The 26209-nt window shown below is 41.4% G+C and overlaps 2 protein-coding genes across 28 annotated transcripts in view; one reads left to right on the top strand and one right to left on the bottom strand.

Annotated features, from left to right (window-relative positions):
* Max (MYC associated factor X) overlaps window positions 1-26209 on the bottom strand; it is a 73878-nt gene that overhangs the window by 3669 nt on the left and 44000 nt on the right. For 4 of the 23 annotated variants that reach the window (XR_010044973.1, XR_010044975.1, XR_010044976.1 and 1 more), the window contains 3 exons: window positions 13676-13744; window positions 12752-12832; window positions 11534-12413 (listed from right to left, as the gene is read on the bottom strand). The exons of 2 other annotated variants lie outside the window; for them this stretch is intronic. Coding sequence is in view for 10 of the 21 variants with exons in the window: in XM_063241495.1 (XP_063097565.1) it covers window positions 18965-19216 (252 nt within the window). In the remaining 11 variants the exon portion in view is untranslated. Of the gene's footprint in view, window positions 1-11533; window positions 13745-14560; window positions 19692-26209 lie in introns of those variants that run through there. 17 more of the 23 variants (XR_010044974.1, XR_010044977.1, XR_010044979.1 and 14 more) reach the window with 7 other exon arrangements.
* The window catches only part of Fntb (farnesyltransferase, CAAX box, beta), a 77898-nt gene that overhangs the window by 46148 nt on the left and 5541 nt on the right, over window positions 1-26209 (top strand). For 4 of the 5 annotated variants that reach the window (XR_001201786.3, XM_005004776.4, XM_003472513.5 and 1 more), the window contains 5 exons: window positions 90-176; window positions 6248-6377; window positions 9381-9513; window positions 15551-15662; window positions 16568-16682. Coding sequence is in view for 4 of the 5 variants with exons in the window: in XM_005004776.4 (XP_005004833.1) it covers window positions 90-176; window positions 6248-6377; window positions 9381-9513; window positions 15551-15662; window positions 16568-16682 (577 nt within the window). In the remaining variant the exon portion in view is untranslated. The remainder of the gene's footprint in view (window positions 1-89; window positions 177-6247; window positions 6378-9380; window positions 9514-15550; window positions 15663-16567; window positions 16683-26209) is intronic. The other variant, XM_063241491.1, reaches the window with a different exon arrangement.

Raw genomic sequence — 26209 nt, 5'->3', positions numbered from 1 at the left:
GTGAAGCAGTTAATTCATCCAAGGATTTCACTGGCCTTATGTAGGCTCCTCTTTAACACCTAACAGTTCCTGTGTTTCCGTCTTTCCAGAAGTGCGTACTGTGCTGCCTCAGTGGCTTCTCTGACGAACATCATCACTCCAGACCTCTTTGAGGGCACCGCTGAATGGATCGCCAGGTGAGAGAAGCCAGGATTTCCTGTGGCCTGCTAGAGAGCAGCTGATCAAGATGTTACTTCACAAAAGTAAAGAAAAATTTTTAAAAGGACTAGACAGAGATAGATTATAAGACACATTAGGATTGAATAACTGTACATTTTCCAAATGCAGATTTTTATTAATGTTATATTTCAGCTTAGGCTGGCAAAGGCCAAAATCTCTAGTTAAGAATCCTGTGTTGGAGGGAACCTAAACTGATTTCAGTGATGTGGAAAGCAATTTAACAGTAGCTCAGTGTGCTCTTGCTTATGACCCAGCCATTACATTGCTGCAGAAACTCGTAAACATGCTTGAAAGAGACAAGAGACAAAGACTTGTTTATCAAAGCAAAAAGGTTCAGAGTCCATAAGTTACGGTACAGTCCCATTGGAAGATAATACAGTTTTGAAGAAAATGAACTAGAGCTACATGTATCAATATGGATAAACCTCAGAGATGGTATTTTTTGGGGGAATAAGTGTTAAAGAAGACATATCAGCACATTTACTTAAAATTTGAAAACATAAAAAACAATTCCATATTGTTCACGTGAAAAATAGGAAAACATTTATGGGAAAGAGAAATATCAAGGTCAGGATGGGGGCAGCTAACTTACCAGGAGAGAACAAAAGAAATGAAGTTGGGCTGTCCACAAACATCAACTGTTTTTGTCAGAGCCCTTTACTTTAAAAACAAAACAAAACAAAAGACGTTTTGTGTACATCATAGTTAAATCTAAGCTAGCTGTTAGATCTGTGTGTGTTCTGCATACATAGTATTTGAAAACTTTACTGGATGCTTCAAATATTTAATAATTTGAAAAGGACGCAGGGCAGGGTGTGCTGGTGCACAGCTATAACCCAGCACTTGGAGTGACGAGCGGGAGGATCATGAGTTTGCGACCAGCCTGGGCCACGAAGTGAATTCAAGGCCAGCTTGGGCTACAGTGAAGCCCTGTCTCAAACCTGCCCCTCCCTCAAATAAAGAAAGGAAGGGAGGGAATGGAAGTAGGAGAGAGAGGAAAAAAGAAAAAGGAAGAAAAGAAAGGGAAGAAGCCCGGAAAGGAGAAGGAGAAAAGCAATAAAGAAAGGAAGGAAGGAAGGAGGCCAGAAGGGAGAGAAGAAATGAATGAACAAACAAACAAACAAATGAATGAATGAATGAACAGGGCCGGTGGTGTGGCTCAGTGGTGGTGATCTCCTAGCATGCGGGAGATCCGGGATTGCTCCCTAGCACAGAAAGGAAGAAAGGGGAGAGGAGAAAGAGGGACAGAAGGACAGGGAGAAATGGAGAAAACAAAAGGCATAGTCGGTACATATGTACTTTTTTTTATTTTAAAAATAATAAAATGGAACAAAGTAAAGCAAAACAACGCAAATAACACAGGACTTCAAACAAGGCAAGAAGTCAACAATGGCTACCTTAATAATGGCTACTTGTTTCCTCGAAATAGTTGTCCGTACCTTCACACACAGTAAGTTAATATAAAACAAATAGTATAAAAGCAATCAAAACAAAAGAATGAGAGTCTTATGAGTCTGTAAAACCAGAGGAAATCAATAATGTCTATCGTAATGTCTTTGGTTTGCTTCAAAATAGCTGTGCATACCTTCACACATATTGAAATCAAATAATTGAAAACAGACTAAAACCAATCAAAACCAAGAATAAAAGCATTATTAGACTTCAAAACAAAGTAAGGAAATCAGCAGTGTCTACCATGATGTCTCGTTTTCTTCAGTGTAGCTATTTATATCATCACACATACTAAAATCAATTCTTTTTTTTTTTTTTTTTTTGTCTTTTTCATTTTTATCGGTACCAGGGATCAAACTCACGACCGCCTGCTTGCAAGACAGGCGCTTATGCCGCTGAGCTAAATCCCCATCCCCTAAAATAAATTCTTCTAAATTCTTTAGATGAAGTTCTAGACACATAAGCTGTACATGCACACATATGTACTATTTAAAAATTTTTATTTTACCAAACTAGTTCTTATTACTGTGTAACTATAACTTGCACAGAAACTAAATGCTTTACTATGATTTTGTTTTGCATAACTTTCATTTTCCGGAGTTAAGATCCATGCTATGAATGTATGTATCATGATTTCATTCCCAAATTCTCTGCCTGCCAGCACTGTAGAGTTGTTCTCCACACAAACACGTCCTGTAATCCTGTTTCCTCTGTGTGTGTTTATTTGTGTGTGCATGTGTTCTGGGTCATCCCTCTTGCAGCCCTCTGCCCCACTTTAGCCTGGACAGATTGCTCTCAGCTTGCAGCTCAGTGGGAAGCCAGAAACTTCCATTCAGCCTGAAATTCTCTTCTTCCCTTCCCTGCTCTGAAACCCTGTCCTTTGGTTTGGGGGGAGGGTATGTTTGGTTGGCTGGGTTGGGTTTACTTGCTCACTTTAATGAGATGAGTATTGAACTCTGATAGGTCCTAACAAAGGGAACTGGGAAGAGAGAGTTTAAAGATCATGTGTGTCTTTATTCTGCTCACAGAACCTGCTGGATGGTTTAGAGATTTCCAACTTGGAAGTGGTATAAACTATTTCTGCTGGATTGTGTAAGCATTGTTTCATTACCTTTTGGCTTCCGACATGGTCATTAATAAGGCAGGTAAACACAATAACCAGTATTTCCCAAGAACTCTGCAGGTCTCTGCAGTCAGGTAGCTATAGGTGAAGATTAGGCTTAGGTCCTTCTTAGATTTCATTTTTTAGTATATTTTCTGTTTCTCAGCTGAGATTTCCCATCTTTTTATTTATCGTGAGTGTCTTCTTCTTCACTATGGCAAATAATTGGATGTGCTTTAAAACCCTGGAGAAAATTTAGGGCCAGAGATGTGCATCGGTAGAGCTGTTGCCTGGACTGTGCCAGGCCCTGGGTTAATCCCCAGCGCTGCCCCCACACAAAGCAGATTTATTTCACAGATAGCATGTCTGTTACAAACAAAGAAAACAAAGTCTAAATAACTTGTAGTACCAAGAGATACGTTCTTTTAATGTATATTCTTCTGAAGATGAAATCATACCATATATAGTCATTTTATAACATCACTCATAAAATATATTACTGTAGCATCATTTTAAATAACCAGGGAGTGTGCTGTTGCACAGGTATCATATAATTTATACAACTAGACCCTACCTTTAAAGTTCTGAGTTATTCTGACATTTTGCTGCTGTAAATGGGAAGATGCCAAACGTGCTTAGATTTCATTTGGACACACTCTTAGTTATTTTTAAAGATTAATTCCTAGAAATAGCCCTTTCTTGCTGGGCCAGATATTGTGCATTTTTTTTGTTTTTGTTTTTTGCTATGCTGCGGATGGAACCCAGGGCTTCACACATGCTGAACAACTCCTTTATCATTGAGCTATGTTACCAGTCCAGTTTTTTTAAATGAAGTTTTTTATAACTAGAAAATATACTCTTAATAGATAGTCTAGCCTCAAATAGTAATTATTCTAATCACAAACAGATAGTTTGAATATATAAAATAAAAAATAATGTTTAGTTTGAGCAGTGATAAGCTGGTACAGTGACACATACCTGTACTCCTAGCTATTTGGAAGGCTACAGTGGGAAGACGGCTTGAGCCTTCAAGTTTTAGATCATCGTGGGCAACATAGCAAGACCCTATATAAAAGACATATATTTTTTTTTTTGAATAGTTACAAAAGTATACATGTTCACTATAGAGACTGTGTCAAAATAGAGAACTGGAGATGTGGATCAGTGGGAAAATACTTGGCTAACATATAGGCCCTGGTTAGATTTCCCCAGGACCAGGGAAATGTTAAATGAAAACAGGAAAGTGAAAAAGATTTTCAGTAATAAATCTTGTACAGATTTAGTATGACTTGGCTGTTGGTTTGTCATGGATAGCTTTTATCAGATGGAAGTAAAGACCATTTATTCCAATTTTCTGCAGGATTTTTTTTTTTTTTATCATGAATGGGTGCTGGATTTTGTTAAACATGTTTTCTGCATCTACTGAGATAACAATGGTTTTTGTCCATGGCTCTGTTAACATGGTAGATTACAGTTATTGATTTGCATATGTTGAAACATCCCTGCATCCCTGAGATGAATCCCACTTGGTCATGGTTTATAATCTTGTTGCATTGTTTGCCAGTATCTTATTGAGGACTTTTCCATAAGTATTCTTTAGAGAGATTGGCCTGTGGTTCTCTTTTTCCCTTGGATCCTTCTCTGGTTTGGTATCAATTAATGTTTGCTTCCAGGATTGACTTCTGGGGTATTGCTCCCCTTTCATTAAAGAGTTTGAGGAATAGCGGCATTAACTCTCCAGTAAGTATCTTGTACAATTCAGCAGTGAATCTGTTAGGGTCTGGGCTTTTCTTTGTTGTTAGTTTTTTTTTTTTTTTTTTTTTTTTTTTGTCTTTTTCCTTTTTATCAGTACCGGGGATCAAACTCACAACTGCCTGCTTGCAAGGCAGGTGCTTATGCCACTGAGCTAAATCCCCAGCCCCTGTTGTTAGGTTTTTAATTACATCTTCAATTTTACTGACTGATATTGACTAACTTAGAATGTTTATGTCCTCTTGATTCAGTTTTGGTAATTCATATCTATCTAGAAATCTGTCCATTTTTCCTGTTTGTCATCTTATTAGAATATAGGTTCTCAAAGTAGGTATTGATGATATGGCTTTCTGTGAGATCTGTTGTGATTTCACCCTTTTCATTCCTAATTGCATGGATTTCAGTCCTTTCTCTCTTTTTAAATTTCATCTGTGAACCATTAGTTGTTCAGGAAGGTGATAATTTCCATGCATTTATGAAGCTCTTATGGTTTCTTTTGCCCTTGCTTTCTAATTTTACTGTATTGCGGTCTGATAATAAGCATGATGTAATATCAGTTCCCTTGGGGTTGGGGGTTTAGCTCAGCAGTGTAAGTGCCTGCCTGGCAAGCACGAGGTTATGAGTTTGATCCCCAGCTCAAAAAAGTCAGTTCCCTTGCATTTACTTAAGTTTGTTCTATGAGCCAGTATGTAGTCATATGCCACTGAGGTGTATATTCTGACGTTGTGGGATGAAACACTGTAGATATTTACTAAGTTCATTTATTTTTAAGTTCATTTATTTTAAAGTTTGGTTCAGTTCTGATATTTCATTGTTGCTGGTTTTGTCTAGTTTCTCTATTTCTGACAGTGGGGTGTTGAGTTCCCCATGATAATTGTCATAGTGCTTATTTGATTTTTTGTGTCTGTTAATATTTGTTTTTTACAGATGGGTACACTGGTATTTGTTATATATCTATTTATGATTATTCTCTCTTCCTCTTGGATTGTTCCCTTTACAAGGATGTAGTGAACTGTTTTATCTCTCTTTATCAATTTTGGCTTGTAATCCATTTTGTCTGCAAACAGAATGGGTACCCCTACTTTTTTCTGGGTTCCTGTCACATGGAGTATTGTTTTCCGCCCTTTGACTTTCAGTCTATGAATTTCTTTTTATTTTTTTTGTATTGGGGATCAAACTTACAACCACGAGCTTGCAAGCAGGCACTTATGCTGCTGAACTAAATCCCTGGCCTGTTGAATTTCTTTTTGAATTAAATGTTTTTTATATGCAGTAGACTTTCCAAAATCAACATTTATTTTTCAACTTTATTGTCACCTGATTGGTATGCTACATTCAGGATTTTATAACCTTTTCCCAATGTATAAACTTGATTAATAATTTGAGATACAATATTTCTTTGGGGGGCGGGATACTGGAACTTGAACTCAGGACCTTGTGCTTGCCAGGTAAGTACTGTGCCACTGAGCTATATCCCCAGCCCCAAAATACTATATTTCTTATTCAAATATACTATTGCCAAATTTCTAAGAGTTTTTGGATTTATTTTGCTTTTTAGGGAAAGGCATCTCCAGAAGTTAACATCAGCATTCTCCCTTCATGGTGGTGACAGGTTATGCCTCAACCTGGCAACTCACTCTCTTCCCCAGATGTGGGGGGTAGGGATGCTGTGTGTACATCGTTCACTGGGCCACTCAGCTGCTTCTCTCAATCCCTCCTTAGGTGTCAGAACTGGGAAGGTGGCATTGGTGGAGTGCCAGGGATGGAAGCGCACGGCGGCTACACTTTCTGTGGCCTGGCTGCACTGGTGATCCTCAAGAAAGAATACTACTTGAACTTAAAGAGCTTATTGGTAAGTGTCTGATGAGCCATTTACTGCTTGGGCTTAGGTCCTGGTGGTGGGATTCTGATCTGTGGCATTCTGGTCATGGAAGGGCTGAGTTCTAGGCTCAAGCTTAGGAACTTCAGCTCTTGGAATGCGCGTAAGATATGGGTGTTGGGTTCTGAGCTGGAAGCCCATGCTCAAACAGGGGCAGGATGGGCTGGTGGCTCTATGTGACACACGGCTGCTGTCAGTCTTGACTCTCTCCTTCCCACTTTTCTTTCTGCCTGTGACCAGTTTTCTATATAATGTGTTGGGCAGTCTCCAGACTCTGGAATCCTACAGACATTTGGAATGAGCCAGAGTACCTTTCCCTCACTTCTAAGAGAAGTTCAGTTCAGTCTATTAGGATTTGAGGTTTCTCTCTGTCCTAGAAAGAATATCCTAAGAGAAAAAGCTGTGAGAAGAGAACTGAAGAATTTTGAAGCAAACTTTTGTTGCCCATGTGAACAGTTAGCACCTGCACTCAAGTGAGTTCTGTGGGCAGAGCTGGGTGGCCACGCTGAGGAGGAGGCCAAGCAATTATGTCGGGACCCGAGCTCCTGACTAGTATTCAGAGAGAAATCAGAAAGCAGCCAGCTTCTGGGAGGCCCTGGATTGTAGGTTAGTGCTCAGGGGAGGCCTGGTGCACAAACAGAACACAGTCACCACCGACAACACACCACCACACCACCACCTTCTTGTCTCTGGACGGCAGGAGCTCCCCACTGTGACCTCTCAGCAAAGCAGCTCTCTGAGCTCAGGTGCCAGGCTCCCAGCATAGACCTGTCAGGAGCTTTCCAGAGGATTCTACGCTATTCCCTGAGACATACTGAGCAGCATCTCTTCTTAAAACTTCTCAAAGCCATGGAGGTTGATGCTGAACTAAGCAGCTTTGTGCACTATTTATGAAACAAAGATGAGCATAAAAGTTCACGTCCCAGGCCAAGGATGTAGTTCATCCTGCCTGGCAAGCACAAGGCTGTGAGTTTGATTCCCAGTATCAAAACAAAACAAACAAATAAACAAAAAAGCCCATGTCCCAGGCAGAAAAAAATAATTTGTAATTGAGAGTTCACAAAATTATAATGGCAATATTCTAGATTTGAACCCTGCCTCTGCTACTTGCTAGTGAAGTGACTCTATATGGGTACTCCAAAGCAAGCAGGAGCCAAGTGACTTTGAGCAAACTGCCAGGCTATTTAGATTCACTTTTTTCCTTCTGATAGGAGTGACAATCTACATTCTTTTAAGGTTAAAGGGGAGAACATTAGAAACAGCCTGACATACAGTAGGTGCTCCATAAATATCAGTATCCCTCTGCCCCAATCTACCCCTTCCTTCCACGTGTTTTGTAAGGACAGCTCCTGTATCTGAAGGACTCAATGAGCCAAGGGCAACAGATTCAAGGCTTGAGCTCAGGTACTAAAAAAAAAGTCTGTCTGTCTGGAAAACACTCTGTAGGATAAGTTAAAAAAAAGGATGAGTCAGTTGCCTGTATGGTGCCTGCTTCCTGTGCTTTGAGAGATTTAAGCATAGTTCACTTAATTGGCATTGTCCCCAAGGCACTGGCTCATCTTGACCAACTGGAAATGTGTTGCTTACATGAACCCAGTGTGTCATTTTGTTTTGTTTTTCCTATCTTTTAAGAATTTGGGATTGGTGGAGCGAGGCATCGTGGCACAAGCATTTAACCCCTTGTGGGAGGCTGAGGCAGGAGGATCACTAGTCGGAGGCCATCTTGGGCTACATAGTAAGATCCTATCTCAAAAAAAAAAGGAAAGAAAGATTTTGGGATTGTGACTCTCTATGGGTGACTAGTGAGAGGAACAGGGAAATAATACAGATTCTACAACTGTTGAGGCCTGGCTAGGGCACCTCCTGTCTACTTTCAGAGCTCAGTCTAGGAAGACTTTAGACATGGTCACCTCCTCTCAGTTAGGTAAGGCAGCTCTGTGCCCCAGGGCTGGGGCTTGGACGCCTTGGGGGCTGGGGAGGGAAACAGAGGCGACACCTGCTCATCAGGTTGGTTGTGCTTACTCCTAGGAGCTAAACCATGGCTATGTTGATTTTAAGGGTAGAGTGTATAGAAAACTTGGAGATAAACAAGGAATGGTGTCTCACGTGACTACTGGATGACATCATGTATCAGTTTATAGCTTCAGAGTAAAAGATTTCCTTCTGTCTGCTAAACAGGTTCCTCTGGAGAAGCAAGACTAGACTGGGTGGTCATCACTTGATAATCAGGACAGATGGCTTCTGCTGGCCTCCAGTCCTGCTGAGGACTTGCTAAGAGACCAAGGCTAGCTGGGTATGGTCACACACGCTTGTCATTCTAGCAGTGAGGGAGGCTGAGGCAGGAAGGTTGCAAGTTCAAGTCAACCCTTGGCACCTTAGCAATTTAGTGAGAACCTGTTTCAATATTAAAAAATAAAAGGACCAAGGATGTAGCTCAGTGGTAGTATACTTCTTGGGATTAATCTCTTACCAGTGACACCACCAAAAAAGTATCAGAAAGAATGAAACTTAAGACGAATGTCTTCATGTATAGTAGAACAGTTTGAAATAGTAAGATCAGATGTGCTACAAAATTCCATTTATCTGCTTGGAATAAACTTCCCTGAACTGAGAAGTAATGAGAACAGAGCTGCTGGTCCCAGGTGAGAGTCCCTACAGAAGCTGTGCTTGCTAGAAGCCTTTGGTGGGCCTTCACAGAGGAGCGTGGTCTCTCTTCTCTCTGCCTCAGCACCAGCTTGGAACTGAGGAGGAAGTGGTTGTCTGTTGGGCCCTGGGCAGAGATCAGTGCTGGTCGTTTCAAAACAGTCAGTTTAAAGAGCTGTGGTGCAGAGAAGAGGAAAGAAGGCCAGAGTCCCAAACCCAAGGCCCAACAAGCCACATGCTGGGTGCATCCCTCCTCCTGTTGGCCTGGGTTCCTGTCCCACGGGATTGTGTGTCTCCAGCTCACCGCTGCCTCTCTATTGGTCTCATTCTCAGCAATGGGTAACAAGCCGGCAGATGCGATTTGAAGGTGGATTTCAGGGCCGCTGTAACAAGCTGGTGGACGGCTGCTACTCCTTCTGGCAGGCTGGGCTTCTGACGCTGCTCCACCGCGCCCTGCACACTCAAGGTGAGCCAGGTTGCATCAGCAGGGTGGGGAAGCTAGGGTGCCTGGTCGAGGGGTTGAAATGACATCTGTCTATCCTAGATACTGAGTGCTTGGTGTGGAATCTCCTGCCTTGGGACATACCTGTGCTGAATAGGTTAGTTCCAGTGCCTTCGGGTTATTCATTGCTTCCTGAACTGGCTGGGACAGGATGGGCTCCCATTAAACAGCAGCTGCTGCTCTGTTATGCAGACGGAGCAGCCACTCCTGGCCTTGGGCCCGTGGCGTCTGCCACATCAGCGGGGTGTGAAGCTGCAGTGTCCAATACCATTGCATTTGGTCCCATCACAGCTGCAGGCCCACACTGCGCACGTGATCACAGCAGTGACAGGAAGGACAGTTGGTTGCATAAAGAGGCACAGAACTAGAACTCTGGGCGGAAATGTTCACCAGGCCTGGCTGATGCTGTGACCATTGGAAATGTTTCATTCTAAGTTCACCGAACCATCCTAAATTCAAGTTTGTTCCTTCTGTACCACCGGGCTAGAGGGATCCACATTCATTTCTTGTGGGGTGATTGAGGGGGATGCAAAACCAAAACAGAGCAGAAACTCTGGGAACATTCTCTCCTTTGCCCTTGGAACCTGGGGCTGCCTGCTGGCTGCTGAGTCCTCTGCTTGCTGTGTGCTAATCTGTTCCCGCAGAGATCCCTGGCCAGAGGGAAGCTTTGCTTTGGACTCAGTTGAGTAATTAATTGCTCAAGTGTAAAAGATGAGATTCTTTTCTTCTGCCCCCACCCTCTTTTCTTCTTGTTTATTCTTTCTCAGCCTCATTCTTTAGTTTCTTGATTTCATTGAAGTTACTGGATTGTGGCTGCTTTAAACTCGAATAAAGAGTTTCTGTATCTTCCTCTTCCCAGCCTGGGGCTACTGGACTGGAGTCTCAGAGTTTTAAGGAAGTAATTCCCCTTGCTTCGGAGCGTCCACAGCCTGTGGCGTGACCACTAACTACTAGGGAGGTCAGGAATCCCCTGGGAGGCCAGTGTTTCCAGGATGGAAATGACGTGCGGTGTAGGTGATCTCTGCGTTTGGAATTGGTGAGGCAGGCACCTGAGAAAGCCTCCTCCTGCCCCTGGCACAGATGAGAGGCTGTAGTTCTGCAATACCAGGATATCTAGGGAGCCATAACACGACATGACTTGCCAAGGGCTCCCAGGGAGCTGGCCGAGAATGTGGGTTTGAAGTCCCACTCAGTCCCCTTCACATCATTGCCTGGGGAAAATGCTCCCAGGGACCCTTCCTGCTTATTTAGTTGCCTGGGTCACCCTTTCTCTTCGCCTTCCCCTTCCTCCCAAAAAGAGAGTTTCTCTGACTTAGAATGGACCAGAGCAAGGTGTGTGTTTTGAACGATGGGCAAGATACTGACCTTGGATTTAAGAAGAGATGAACTGCAGAAACATATTCACCCTACATAGGGTGATCATAGGCAGGTTTCAAAGAATGTGTACAACCTCATTTTTAGTGAAGATTTGACATTTAAAAATTAATAGACTCAGGGCCAAGGGTTTAGCTCAGCGGCTCAATCACTGGCCTGGTAAGCATGAGGTCATGAGTTTGATCCCCACTATCAAAAAAAAATTTTTTTTTTAAATAGACTCTGACATGTGAAGTTACAAGGGATGTTTAGCTTTCTTTTTTGTTTATACTGCATTTTCTATTTTTCCTTCAGTTGACATATATTTCTAATGTAAGGAACAACAAAGAAGCCAGGTGTGGTGGCACATGCCTCTAATCCCAGCACTGGTAAGCTGAGGCAGGAAGACTAAGTCTGAGGCCAGCCTGGGCTACATAGTGAGTTCAAAGCTATATAGTGAGACCTGTCTCAAAAAAAGAAGAAGAAGATCAATGGCAATGAAGATTATTTTATAGAGGAAGGGAAATTCTATAAACAAAATAGTAGCAAGATAGCAAAGATATTAGTGACAAATAGTGAAGGGTCAGTAACTTAAAAAATGTCATACAAATCAAAAAGCAATGGAGAACACTCTTAACTGAAAAATGGTTTAATGATCTGAACAGACAGATCCTAGAACAGAAGCCCCCGTTATTACCACTTTTCTACTGTAACTGTTCCTATACTGGTAGAAGCTGGGACTTCTCAAGCATTCACAATATGCCAGGCCTTACTTCACATACATTTTCTCATTTGAACCTCAGAACAGCCCTGTGAAATAGATATTTTGATAGTCCCATTTTGCAGATGTGAAAGCAAAGTGCATGAGATGATGTGACTGGCTTTCTAATACCTGACTCCTACCAACAACTGTTAGCAGGTGGCTGTGTGACAGCAAGCCAGCTGGCCCAAGAGCCCTGCCACGAGTTGTCTGCCTTGTTTATGGTTAAAGAAATGCTGGTAGAAAAGTGGGAAACTATTCCTTATTACCTGATTGGCACAGACTTAAAACTTGATATGCTTTGTCAAGGAGAGGGGGAAATGGTGTTTCTGTATGGTTGGCAGGGGTGCACGTCGACATGTCAGCTTTTGGAGAGCAACTTGGAGACTGATTTTAAGTGCACTTAGCTGTTTGATCCCAGCAAGTACATGTCAGGAATTCACCTGTAGAGATCTTAGCAAAAGATGTGTATTGAATTAGAGTTCTAATAGCAAACCTAGAATGCCCATCAAAAGGTAAACAGCTAAATAAATCATGAGTTATTTGCTCTCCAAACAGCGGCTGCAGTGACTCCATCCATCAGGGCGGTGCAGGAGGCGTCCCGCATAGCATGCGAAGAGTGAAAGGCCAGGCCTGGAATTCTTCTGTGCACACAGGCTGGTCCAGCCCAGCTTTTTCCAGAAGCATATGCAAAACTCTTCAGTCAGGCGGGGCATGGTGGTGCAGACTGTAATGCCAGTACTCTCAGAGGCTAAGGCAAGAGGATCACAAATTTGAGTCTAGCCTGGACAAGTTAGCAACTTATGAAAGCCTGTCTCCAAGTGAAAAAGGACTGGGGACGTAGCTCAGTGGAAAGGCCCTAGATTTAGTCCTTAGTACACAAAAAAGAAAAAAACCCAGAAAAACTCTTCTTACCATAGGTATCTTTGAGAGGTGGGTAGAAAACAAAAGGATGTTACTTTCTAAACTGTCCCTTTTTGTGCTTAAAAAAAAATGTGCAGTGTACTTGTGGTTTTTAGTACATAAGCAAATACATTTTTAAAAATTTTGTTTAAAAAATACTGGGGGGCAAGACATAGTGGCACACACCTGTAATCCCAACAAACTGGAAGCGGAGGCAGGAAAGTTGCAAGTTCAAGTGCAGCCTGGGCAATTTAGGTAATTGAAACTCTGTCTCAAAATAAAAATAAAAACAGGAGTCACGACCTCATGCTTGCCAGGTATACACTTAATGCCACAAGCTAAATCCCTAGCCCCGATTTCAAACCCTCCATACAAAAAAAAAAAAATTCATTAAAAAAATTTTTTTCTTAGCCGGGCGTGGTGGCTCATGCCTGTAATCCCAGCACTCGGGAGGAGGCTGAGGCAGGAGGATCGTTGCGAGTTCAAGACGAGCCTGGGCTACAAAGTGAGCTCAAGGCCAGCCTGAACTGCATAGTGAGACCCTATCTCAAGAAGACAAAAACATTTTTCTTAGAGTCCTTAACAGTTAATTTTTACATATTCTAGGCACTCTCAATTTAAATTCCAGCAGGATTTTTTTGTAATGATACTAAAGTTTAAACTTCCGGTCTTCACATTGAGCCTTTTTAAAAATTCTATAGTTTAAAACAAGGTCTTTCTAAGTCTCTAAGCTGGCTGGGAAGCTTGAGCATGGCCTCCTCCTACCTCAGAATCCCCCAAACTGGGATTGCTGTACAGGCCTACACTACCACGCTTGGCTCCAACAGGCCTTCTTTGTAAAAGTCTATAAATTGGTTCTAAATTTTTTATGAAAATGAAAAAAATTGTGATAGGTGGGTGATAGTATATAAACTATCTGATTTAAAGACTTACCATGAAACTACAGTCAAGAGAATGTTGCTAGTATGGTGTATGCCTTTAATCCCAGTACTGGGAGGCAGAGGCAGGAAAATTGCCTAAATTAAGTTCAAGCCCAGACTGGGCAGTTGAACAACTTCAACCCTGTCTCACAATAAAAAAGGACTGGGAGCCAGGCACAGTGGCACTTACCTGTAATCCTAGCCCAGTGGGAAGCCGAGGGATTTCAGTTTCAAGTCCTACCTGGGCAACTCAGCAAGACTGTAAATTTAAAAAGAGAAAAAGAAAAAGGGACCTGGGGATGTAGCTTAGGGTAGAGCACCCCTAGGTTCAATTCCTAGTACCACCAAAATTTTTTGGTTTTTCTTTTTCATGTTGTGTGTGTGCTAAGGATTAAGCCCAGGGCCATACTCATGCCAGGTACAGACATTACCCCTGAGCTCCACCCCCAGCTGCAAATACATCTTGAAAATGCAGTAACTGGGCTGGGGATGTGGCTCGGTGGTGGGTGCATGCCTATCATGCATGAGGCCCTGGCTTTAATCCCCAGTATCATAAAAAAAAAAGGCAGTTTCCATTCCTGGTTACCACCCTGTAATCATATCTCTCTTCATGTGTGCTGGTGATAAAATTCAAAATTCCTGGCTGGGCCTGGTACCTCAGGCCTATTATCCCAGCACTGTGGGAGGCTGAGGCAGGAGGATTGCAGGTTTGTACCCAGCCTGGACAACCTGGCATCTCTGCAAGACCCTGTCTCAGAATTTAAAAAAAGTTTTTAAGAAGGGTTGATGAGAGTTGGGGATATAGCTCATTGGCACAGCACCCGCCTCGAGGTTGTGAGTTTGATACCCAGTACTAAATAAATAAATAAGGATGTAGTACCCTGGGTTCAGTCCCTATTACTATAAAAAAAAAAAAAAAAAAAAAAAGCAAAAACAAAACTCTGAATTCCTTAAAGCACCCTGTAGAGTTTATAAACTCTGAATACTTAAATTTCAATAATGTAAAAAGTAAAACACTCTTGCTTTTGATAATAAACATAGCATGTTTTTTTCAGATTCCAATTTTCAACATAGGTTAATTTACTTCACAATAGTAGTCTTTTATTTGTTATATGGTATGAAAGAGTGTCTTTTACATAGAATGTTTATTGCAGTTACCCCAACATTTAATAAGTATGCTTTTTAAAATACAGCTTTGTGACGATGTAATTCACATATCCTGAAGCTTACTCATTAAAATTATTAAGTCAGTAGTTTTTAATGTGTTTATAGAATCATACAGCCATCATCACAATAAGTTTTATATTTTCAAAAAAACCCATGCTCCGTATATATAGTATGTATTTCAGCTTACATAAACAAAAAAGCAAGAAGAGAAATAGGTATAGCAGGTTAGAGGCAAAGGGTAAATATAATAAAAAGCTAGATTAACAAAAATTGGCTATTAGGTTTCAGGACAGAGAATGTACATTGTGTTTTTGCAATTAGTAACCAGATGTTATGGAAAACAATTTTACCCTGTTTAGTAGTCAAAGGCTTGCAAGTTAAAAATAAATGAAAAGATACAATTTTTGCTTACAATTTTCACTACCAAGAACTCCGTATGTTATGGGGGCAGGGGCCAGTATTACTACAAAAAAAGAATTTCCTTTGGAGATAAAGTTCTGGCTTTGAAAAGCAGGAGAATGAGCAGAATTTACCATCCCTGCTAAGTGTCTCCTTACCCACACAGTCTGGCTGACAATTTGCAGAGCTTGGTCAGGGCGATGCTAGAGGAAATGTCCTCAGGAACCCAGAGGGAAGCCCAATGGCCCCGTTCAGGAGCAGGCACAGTGTGTGAGGGGAGCGAGCCAAACACCTGGCTCCCAGCCTGCCCCAGGTTAGCAGGCGCATGGTGAGGGGGGAACCTCTGCTTTGAACTGCTGCACACGCCCAGGTTTGGGAGAAGGGGCTTGCTAGGTGGACAGCAGGTGCACCAAGAATGAGTGGGAGAGAGAGAGGCCCAGCCTCTTCCCTCTGTAGAATACAAATACCCCCACTCCTGGCTGACCCTTTGCCCCCACAGGTGACACTGCTCTCAGCATGAGCCACTGGATGTTCCACCAGCAGGCCCTGCAGGAGTACCTGCTCATGTGCTGCCAGTGCCCCGCCGGCGGCCTTCTGGACAAGCCTGGCAAGTGAGTGCTGCGCTGGGGACCGCAGGGTGCGGGAGGGCTGGGCCTGGAGAGGCCAGGGCTTCCCCTGCCTTGGCTGCTGGGTGCAGGTACTGGCTGAGAAGAGAGCCTTGGAGCATTCCCTCGGAGTCACAGTGCTCCTACACCTCGGCTGCTCACTTCCTCTTCCCTGTCTCAGACAGGTGAATGGGAATTGCTGGGCTGGTGTCTTTATGCCCCCCCCTCCCGCTTTTGTTAGGCCAAAGTGATTTAATTAGAACAAGATGTGAGCTGGGGTGTGGCTCAGTGGTACAGCATTTGCCCAGCATACACCAAGCCCTGGGTTTAGTCCTTGGTAACACTAACACACACACACACACACACACACACACACACACACACACATACACACACACCCTTTTGCTGTAAGCAGCAGGGGAACACTGGCCTACCAGTTTATCAGGAAGACTGTGGCTTGCTTTGATATTTGTTTAGAGAATTGTATTAATTTACCATTAGCACTGCTCTAAGAGCTGATTCCAGAGACAGCTGGGAAGGGCCAACTCTAAAGTTACAGTTCCCATGGCCAGGGCACCGCTTGGTGGTAGAGTGCTTGCCTAGCATGTGCAAGGCTCTGAATTTGATCCCTGGCACCACACACACACAAAAAAAACCCCATATATATATATATATATATATATATATATATATATATATATATGAATGAATGAATGAAATGAAGCCCTGCTGTGGGACAGGGCTGGAGGACAGGCCTTTGGGACACACTGTTGGCAGAGGCCGTACCTCCCCTGGCCAGCTGCAGGACCAAGTGAAGCATGCAGACCCTGCATAGGGTCTGGATTCATGGGGTCACATTCGGGGGCAGGTGGGGAGCAGAGGGTCACCAGCCACCGCTGCCTGTCCTTTAGGTCACGTGACTTCTACCACACCTGCTACTGCCTGAGCGGCCTCTCCATCGCCCAGCACTTCGGCAGCGGAGCCATGTTACACGATGTGGTGGTGGGTGTGCCCGAAAACGCTCTGGTAAGGCGGAATGGGGCCCACTGCCCTCTCCATGACATGGGTCTAAGGTGCTAAATTGTCCAAGCTGTCCAGGGCAGAGGGTTGAGAGAGCAGAAGGGCTACTTGTGACCTGCAGAGCCAGCTGTGTTTCATGTGGGGATGCTGGGATGCTGAGGTCCTCGCCCTTGTTGGTGAGGCTGTGACCTTGGAGAAGGGTCACTTGACAAACCCGGAGCCTGTGAATCCTGGAGGTGGTGAAAGGCTGATACCATCTCTTCTGATGGTCTCAGAAGCCATCTCTTCATAGGAGGGCCTGGCCCCAGATGCCGTGCCGTGCCCTTGCCCACCTCATGTTTTAGCATGTGCTTATCTGCTTCCTTTAAAGCACATCAGGCCAGGCTTGGGATGTCACTCAGCAGTAGAGCTCTTGTCTGCTGTGCCCAAGCAAGGTCCCCAGCACTGCCAAGGAAACACGGGTGTCAAAGCCAGGTATAGTGATGCAGCACTTGGGAGGGTGAAGCAGGACAATTGCCCCAAGTTTGAGGCCAACCTGGCTACATGAATTCAAGGCCAGCCTGCACTGCATAGCAAGACCTCTGAAAAAAAGATGTCAGAGGCCAGCCTGCTAATGCAAATGTGTAATGCCTGTACTCTGGGAAGCTGACGCAGGAAGATCACAAGTTCAAGCCCAGCTTGGGCAATTTAGCAACTTAGACCCAAGTCAAAATAAAAAATAAAAAGGACTGGGGATGTCACTCAGTGCCGAGCTCTGCATTCAGTCCCCAGTAGTGGGGAAAAAAAGATGTCCACACCGTGAGGTAGTATTTTCCTCACTGCAGGCCACTCCACAGCAGCCTGGCAGGGGACACTGTAAACCGACACAAGAACCCAGGACAGGCGCCCAGTGCAGATGGTCACCGTAGTCACATGCAGGCCTGTGTTAGTGCTTACTAGAGGAACAGACTTAATGGCCAACATAAAGGCAAAGCCTGGAGCCCCCTGAAGAAACAGTGCTGTGCTCCCTCTTTGTTTCCCTTTCATAGCATTGGGGTGTCAAGCCCAGAGGGTGCTACCATTCACGCCCTGGAAATCCCAGCAGACCCTCAGTTAATCCCCTCAGTTAAGCCACACCCAGAACGCTGATCCAGTAGTGTAGGATGTTTCTTGCAGTTAACTATCCCAGCACAGACCTGTCCTACCAATTATTCTGTACAGCAGGAGGGGATTTTTCCACTGCTCATTGTATTTCTGAGGTTCACACGTGCTGCTCCAAGTTCTTCAAGTACTCTGGCATCTCCTCATATAAACGCACTCCGGTTCGTTTCCCTGTTCTGTTAGCATTTCCGTCTTTTCTGTTTCCTGTACTCTGGAAGTGTTGCAGAGTGATATGATGTCTGTTTCCTGGAGGAGGCCTGCCAGGTGGGTGGGTCCTCTGAGCACCTCGTGGATCTGCTCTGTGTGTCCTCCATTTTCCTCCTCCTTCCCTGGCTACTGGGGATTGAACGGAACACTGTCACACCGAGCTACATCTCCAGCCTTGTTTATTGAGACAGGGTCTCCCTATGTCACCCAGGCTGGGTTGAACTTTCCATTTTCCTGTCTTGAAGTCCCAGCATCTTGGGATTACAGGCGTCCTGCCTTGCTTTTGTATTTTCCTGATTGCTAGCAAATTTGAGCATCTTCTCAGATGTTTGTTGGCCATTTGCGTTGTCTGCTGTGAATTGCCTAACAAATCCTCACATTTGCCTTATTTTCTTACTGATCTGTAATTTCATTTTTTCCATTTTACAACTGCAGCTGTTTCCCGTCTTGTGTGTATGTGGGAGTTCTTTGTTCTTGATCTTGACCCATTGTCAGTTACATATATGTCATGGAGCTCTTCACTGAAGACTTGTGTTTTTCTTGTTTTCAGTGGGGTTTGTTTGTTGTTCGTTTGCCTTTTGAGACGGAGTCTTATTCCAACTGACCTTGAACTCATGGCAATCTTCCTGCTGCAGCTTCTGGATGCTGGGATTACAGGCCTGCACCACATCTGGCTCTTTTTTAGCAGAAGATTTAGATTTTGAACTGACCACATCTGTTAACCTTTTCTCTGGATGGGGCTTTGGCAGGGTGGGGAGATGGGCTGAGGGAGTACAAATCTTTCCCTGACATTTTTTAAGGAAGCACAAACACGTTAAACAAGTATGTCACAGTCATCATGAATGGTGGCTATGATGGAAGTAAACAAACAATGGCAAGTTATATTTTTCTTTTCTTTTCTTTTTTTCCTGGTATTTTGAAACAGGGTCCCACTCTGTAGCCTAGTCTGGCATTGAGCTCACAGTGATCCTCTGTCTCAGCCTCTCTGGTGTGCCACCATTCCCAGCTTTTTTCTTCAAAATTGCCTTAGATATTCTTCCTTTGGTTTTTCTCCTGTGAATCACAATTTCTCCCACAAAATTTGATGGGAGTTGGGAGTAGTGCTGGGTACCTGTAATCCCAGCACTAGGGAGGCTGAGGCAGGAGGATCGCTGTGAGTTCAAGCCAGCCTCAACTCCATAGTGAGACTGTGTCTAAAAAATAGAAAAAAGAAAGAAAGATTAAAGAAAAAAAATGAGGTTATGTGTATTCAGATTTAAGACAGGGAAGACAGGCAAACAGACCAAAGGAACAGAATAGGCTGTCCAAAAATGGAAGGGGCTAAAGCAGGAGAATTCTAAATTCTAGTCCACTGGTGGGAGTGCAGGAGAATTCTAAATTCTAGTCCACTGTGGACAGCTTTGCAGTTTAGAGACCTCGTCTCAGAAAGTACCAGCAATGTAGCTCAGTGTGAAGGCCCTGAGTTCAATCCTCAGTAACACAAAAATTCAGATGGTTTTTTTTATTGGATTGCTCTGAATTTTAAATTAATGGGAGCCAGATGTGGTGGCACATGCCTGTAATTCCAGCCCTTGGGAGGTTGAGGCAGGAAAATCACTGCAAATTTGAGGCTAGTCTGGGCTACAAAGTGAATTCAAGGCCATCCTGGACTGCCTGGTAAGACCCTGTCTCAAAAAGACAGAAAAATAAAATTAATTAATGGGAAAGAACTTTTTCAACATTAAATCTTCACATTTGTGAATGTAATTTTTGTTTTTATGTCCGTCAGTGTTTTTCTTAACTATTTTTGCTTGTACATATTTGTCATATATATTGAGCACATTCATTGTAGGAAATTTGTACCTGTACATAGTACCTTAATTCCTTTTTCCCTATTCCCCTCCCCTGTCTTTAACCATTCCTTCCCTATTTTCCAAAGCTCTGTCTCCATTTTTTTCCTTTTTCCTTCCTTCCCTTCCTCCTCCCTCTTCCTCGTCCCCCTCCCCATTTGAACATGTTCTTCCAACTTCCCAGCATCTATCCCCATTAAACTCCTTACTTGCCCTTTGGGTTTCTCACACAAAGGAATGCAAAATTTAAACGGGCATGTCTGATTATTTTACTTAAGATTATGGTCTGGAGATGCATCTGTGTCCTACAGATGACCCAAGTTTATCTTTCTTTATGGCAGAGAATTCTCCATTATATGTAAATAGCACATTTGCTTTATCCGTTTACCTGTTGATGGGTGTCTGTGCTGCTATAAACATGGGTGTGCATATGGTGCTATGATGCCTTTAACTCTTCTAGGAAGATACCTAGCAAGGGAATGGCTGGGAGAAATGGGACCTCGAGTTCTAGTATTCTGAGGAATCGCCATACTGATTTCCACAGTAATCGTACCAGTCTGCACTCCCACCAGCAATAATAAAGGTTCCTTTTCTGCCACAGCCTTGGCAGCGTTTGTTATTGGTTGATTTCTTGATGGTAGCCTTTCTTTTTGGAGTGAGATAGAATCTCAACATTGTTTTAACTTGCATTTGTCCAATGAGCAGTAATCCTGAGCATTTTTTTTCATATATTTATTTGCTGTTTGTACTTCTTCATCTGAGAAATATATTAATTTCAGATGTCCATCTTGGAGTAGGTCTTTCAACTTAGGGTCTCTGATTTTTTTTTTTTTTTTTTTGGTCTTTTTGGTCTTTTTCCTTTTTATCGGTACCAGGGATCGAACTCACGACTGCCTGCTTGCAAGGCAGGCCCTTATGCCACTGAGCTAAATCCCTAGCCCCTCTGATTTTGTTTTTAGTTCTTTATATATTCTAAACATCAGTCCTTTGAGTAGCTGATACAAATGTTTTCCCATTCTGTGGGTTGTCTCTTCACTCTGTTAATCATTGCTTTTGCTGGGCAAAAGCCTTTTAATTGGATGTGATTCTAATTGTTGAATCTTTGTAATATTTCCTGTATGATCAGAGTTTTGCTCATAAAGTCTTTGCCTACTTCTGTATCTTCAATAGTTTTACATCTATCTTCCTGTAGATTTAGTGTTTCCATTTTAATATTTAGATCTTTGATCCATTTCAATTTTAGTTTAGTGCATGGTGAGAGATAGGTGTCTAGTTTTAATCTTTAATATGTGGAAAGCCAGTATTTCCAGCACCATTAAAGGGGCCAGCTTTCTTCCAGGTTTTTGGCTCCTTTGTCAAACATAAGGTGGCTGAGTGTGTTTAGAGTTGTTTCTCCATTTTCTAATCAGTTCCATTGATCCTCAGGTCTGTTTTTCTTTTTTTTAATGCTGTTTTTATCGCAGTAGCTTTGTAGTACAGTTTGAAGTCAAGAATTGTGATGCCCCCTGCCTTACCTTTGTTGTCCAGAATTGTGTTTGCTATTCTGGGTTTCTTCTGGTTCCAAATGAATTTTAGGGTTATTTTCACTAGTTCTGTGAGGTATGCTATTGGTATTTTGATTGGGATTGCATTAAATCTGTGTAAGTTTTGGAAGTAAGGGTATTATCATCACTATATTGGTTCTGGCTATCCAGGAACAGAGATAACTTCAATATCCTCTTCAATTTTCTGATATCCTCTTCAATTTCCTTTTTCAGAGTACTGTAATTTTCAATGCATAAGTCTTTCACTTTCTTTGTTAGAGTGATGCCTAAGTATTTTATTTTTCTTGGTGCTATTGTAAAAGGTATTGTTTCTCTAATTTTTATCTCAGTGAGTTTTATTTGTGTACAGGAATGCTATGGGTCTTGCTTTGTAATCCAAGTTGGCCTTGAACTCACTATATAGCCCAGGCTGTCCTCTAACTTTAGGCAATCTCCCTGCCTCAGTCTTTCCAGTGCTGGGATACTGCCACACCCTGCTAGAGAATGATGTTAATTTTTGAATGTTGATTTTTTATCCTGTTACCAAATTTGGTTATTTATTCTAGGAGTCTTTGGTAGAGTTTTGGGAGTTAAGACTATTATGTCATCAGCAATAATGATAATTTAACTTACTTTCCTATCCTTATTCCTCTTATTTCCTTCTATTGTCTAATTGCACTGGCTAAAGTTTCCAGACATGTATTGAACAGGAATGGTGAAAGTGAACATACTTGTCTTCCTGATGTTATAGTGAAAGCTTTCAGTTTTTGACCATTTAGTATGATGCTGGTTGTTGGTTTGTCAGAGATGGCTTTTATCAGATTGAGATGAAGGCTGTCTATTCTAATTTTTTATTGTTTTTTTAAAATCATGAATGGATAGTCCTTGTCAGATTCTTTTGAGATGATCATATACTTTTCATCCTTGGCTTTGTGTTACATTTATTGATTGGCCATATGTTGAACCATGCATGCATCCTTGGGATGAATTCTACTTGGTCGTGGTATATAATTTTGATGTTTTGCTGCATTCCATTTGTCATATTTTACTGAGGATTTTTGTATTTATGTTCATTAGAGAGACTGGTATTTAGTTCTCTTTTTGGACTGGATCTTTCTCTGATTTTAGAATGTTAATGCTTGATAATTAATGCTTGTTTCTAGGAATGAGTTTGGGAGTACTGCTTTTTAATTTTATTAAAGAGTTTGAGAAGTAATGCCATTAGATCTCTAAAAATCTTAGAGAATTCAGTAGTGAATCCACCAGGGCCTTAATTACATCTTCAATTTCACTGACGGATACTGGTTTATTTAGAATTTTTATGTATTCTTGATTCAGCTTTGGTAATTCATGTGTATCTAGGAATCTGTCCATGTCTTCTGTGCTTTCCATCTTATCAGAATACAGATTTTTCAGAGTAGCTATTGGTGATCTAGATTTCTGCAAGATCTATTGTGATTTCACCCTTTTCATTCCTAACTGCATGGATTTTGAATCTTTCACTTTTTTGAGAAGGTTAACTAAGGGTTTGTCTATTTAATCTTTCAAAGAAGCAACTCTTTGATTCATGGATTCTTTGTATTATTTTCTTAGTGTCAATTATATTTGTTTGTGAAAAAAAAAAACATTTTTCCCCTTTTCTCCTTGAAATAAAATGGGTTTAAAAAGAAAAAAATCTTTATTTTATTGGTACATTTTAATTGCATTAATTTCTACTTTGATCTTCATCATTTCCCCCCTCATGCATGTTTTGGATTTTACTTACTCTTTTCTAGAAGCTTGAAGTTCAACATTAGCTTATTTAGTTGAATTTGGTCTGTTTTTCTGATATGGGAATTCACCGTTGTAAATTTTCCTTTTAGGACTGCTTTCATTGCGTGCCGTGAGTTCTAGGATGTCATATTAGTATTATAGTTTGATTGTAGAGATCCTCTAATTTTTATTTAATTTCATCTGTCACCCACTGGTTGTTCAGGAAGGTATTATTTTTGTAGTTTGTGTGGTTTCTTTTGCCATTGATTTCCAATTTCATTGCACTATGATCTCACAGTATGCATGGTATAATTTCCATTTCTTTGCATTTACTTAACCATGTTCTATGAGTTAGTGTGTGATCTATTTTGGAGAAAGTTCCTTGTGCTGGTGAAAATTAGTATTCTATTGTTGGGGGAAACTCTGTAGATATTTAAGTCCATTTCTTCAAAGATTTGTTTCAGCTCTGATTTTTGTCTAATTGATGTTTGATCCATCTATTTGGGGCAGTGGGGTATTAACGTCCTCCATTACAATTGTAGTAGTGCTTTTCTGATTTTCATATCAATAAGTGTTTTATATAGTTGGGTATGCCAGTATTTGATGCATATAAATTTTTTTTTCTTTGTGTGTGTTTTTTGGTACTGGGGATTGAACTCACAAACTTGCACTTGTCAAGCAGGCGCTTATGCTGCTGAGCTAAATCCCCAGCTGGTGCATATAAATTTATGATTATCTCTTGTATTATTTCCTTAACAAGGATGCAGTGAACTTGTGCCTTCTGATCAGTCTTAGCTTGAAATCCACTTTGTCTGTGAATAAAATAGCTATCTCTGTTTTTTTCTAAGTTCATGTTGCATAGAGTATTATTTTCCATCCTTTGAGTTTCAGTCTATGAATTTCTTTTTGAATTAAACGGATTTCTTGTATGCAGCATATTGTTGGATTTTGGTTCTTGATCCATTCCGCCATTTTGTTTCTTTTGATTAGTGAATTGAGATTGTTTACATGGATGTTTGTAACTAACACTCACTGACTTGTCCTTGTCGTATTATTTTCCTGTTGTTGTTTCCTTTTCCTTCCCTTCTGTTTAATTACTTGCCTTGCATGGTAGTTTCATTCTGTTGGGATTCTTGAAATTGTAGTGTTTTTCTCGAATATCCTCAGAAGTTTTTGAAGTGCTGGTTTGGTGATAATGAATTTCTTAAAGTGTTGTCATGGAAGTATCATATTTCTCCATCAGATTGAAAGATAATTTTGTGGGGTACATAGTCTGGGTTACAGATTGTGTCCTTTTAAAGCTTGAAGTACTTCACTCCAAGCTCTCCTTGACTTAAGGATTTGTGTTGAGAAGTCTGCTGTGATTTTGATGGGCTTTCATTTATGGGTGAGTTGTTTCTTTTCTCTAATAGCTTTTAATATTCTGTTCTTGTATTAAGTTTCTGGAATCTTGAGTATTATATGCCTTGGTGTAGTTTTTTACAAATAATGGCTATTTGGAGTTGTATATACCTCCCTTACCTGTATATCAAATTCTTTTACATGCTTGGAAAGTTTTCTGCTATTTCTTTTCATTTTTCTTTTTTAGGTTCTTTTTTAAAGAGGAAAAAAAAAACAGAAAAAGCAAAAGCAAACAAAAAACACCACCACAATAAAAACAAACAAAAACAATAGGGATATAGGATTTTTTTTTTTTTGTCTTTTTCGTTTTTATCGATACCGGGGATCGAACTCACGACTGCCTGCTTGCAAGGCAGGTGCTTATACCGCTGAGCTAAATCCCCAGCCCCCGGGATATAGGATTTAAAAACAAGATGATAGGAATTTAACAATGGTTGTTATATGGCATACTGTTATCTTCAAAATAGTTACTCAGATTACCAGATACACACATTCAAAGTTGATCAAATAATATGAACACTAACTATTCCTGTCCATGATCTAACAGGATTAGTGGTATAATTATCTTTGCTATCTTGTGTTTATATATATATATATTTTTTTTTTTCCCTTTTCCCTTTCCTCTTTTCTTCTTTCTTTCTTTTTTGTCTTTTTCATTTTTATCGGTACCAGGGATTGAACTCACGACTGCCTGCTTGCAAGGCAGGTGCTTATGCCGCTGAGCTAAATCCCCAGCCACTTCTCTTTTCTTCTTTTCCCCACCCCAGTTCTTTTCCTTTGAGCAGTGTCTTTCATTTTCACTATATCTATTGTAACTCCTGGATCTTATTTATTATTTCAGTTTCTTATACTAGGGAGACAATATGGTGTTTACACATGCTAGTCTGATTTATTTCACTTATGAGTATGGTCTCTGGTTGCTTCCATTTACCTATAAAAGCCTCAAATTTGTCCTTCTTTATAGCTGAGTAGTACTCCACTGTATAGAAATACCACAGCTTTTTTATGTTTCTCAGTTGATGGGCATTTGGGTTGTTTCCAAGATTTATGTATTACAAATTGTGCTTCTATAAACATGGGTGCACACATATCACTGTGGTATGTGGCTTTAATCTGGGAAAATAGCCAGAAGGGGAATAGCTGGATCAAGTGGAATCTCTAACCCTAGTTTTTTGAGGAATCTCCACACTGATTTGAACCATCTTCTGATTTTTCATTTTTATTTATTTATTTTATTTTGGTACTGGGGATCAAATTCACAACCATGCACTTGCAAGGCAGGCACTTACGCCACTGAGGTAAATCCCCAGCCCTCATTTTTCATAATGGTTGTTTCAGTTAATCTTTTTTGTTTGTTTGTTTCATTTGGTGCCAGGGATCAAACTCACGACCTTGTGCTTGCAAAGCAAGCACTTATGGTGTTGAGCTAAATCCCAGGCCCGTTCCAGTTAATCTTGTGTTGTCTTCATTGTCTGTCTAGCAGTTGTTGAATTACTTTTTGTGGTTCTTAACTATTTTTAGGTTTTCCTGTGATGACCTCCTGTCTTCTCGGTCTGACAAGCCTTCACATTGGTTGCTCTGCTGTGTGTACTTTCAGTAGAAGTTTTAACCTCCTAGATTTCCACTTGCGTCTGTTTTATGGAAACTGTTTCTTTTCTGTGTTAGGCATTTATGGTTTCCA

This window comes from Cavia porcellus, unplaced genomic scaffold, assembly GCF_034190915.1.
Source record: "Cavia porcellus strain 051 isolate PalLab524CR breed Dunkin Hartley unplaced genomic scaffold, mCavPor4.1 scaffold_31, whole genome shotgun sequence".
Taxonomy (NCBI): Eukaryota; Metazoa; Chordata; class Mammalia; order Rodentia; family Caviidae; genus Cavia; species Cavia porcellus.
This window is presented reverse-complemented; position numbering and strand designations above follow the sequence as displayed.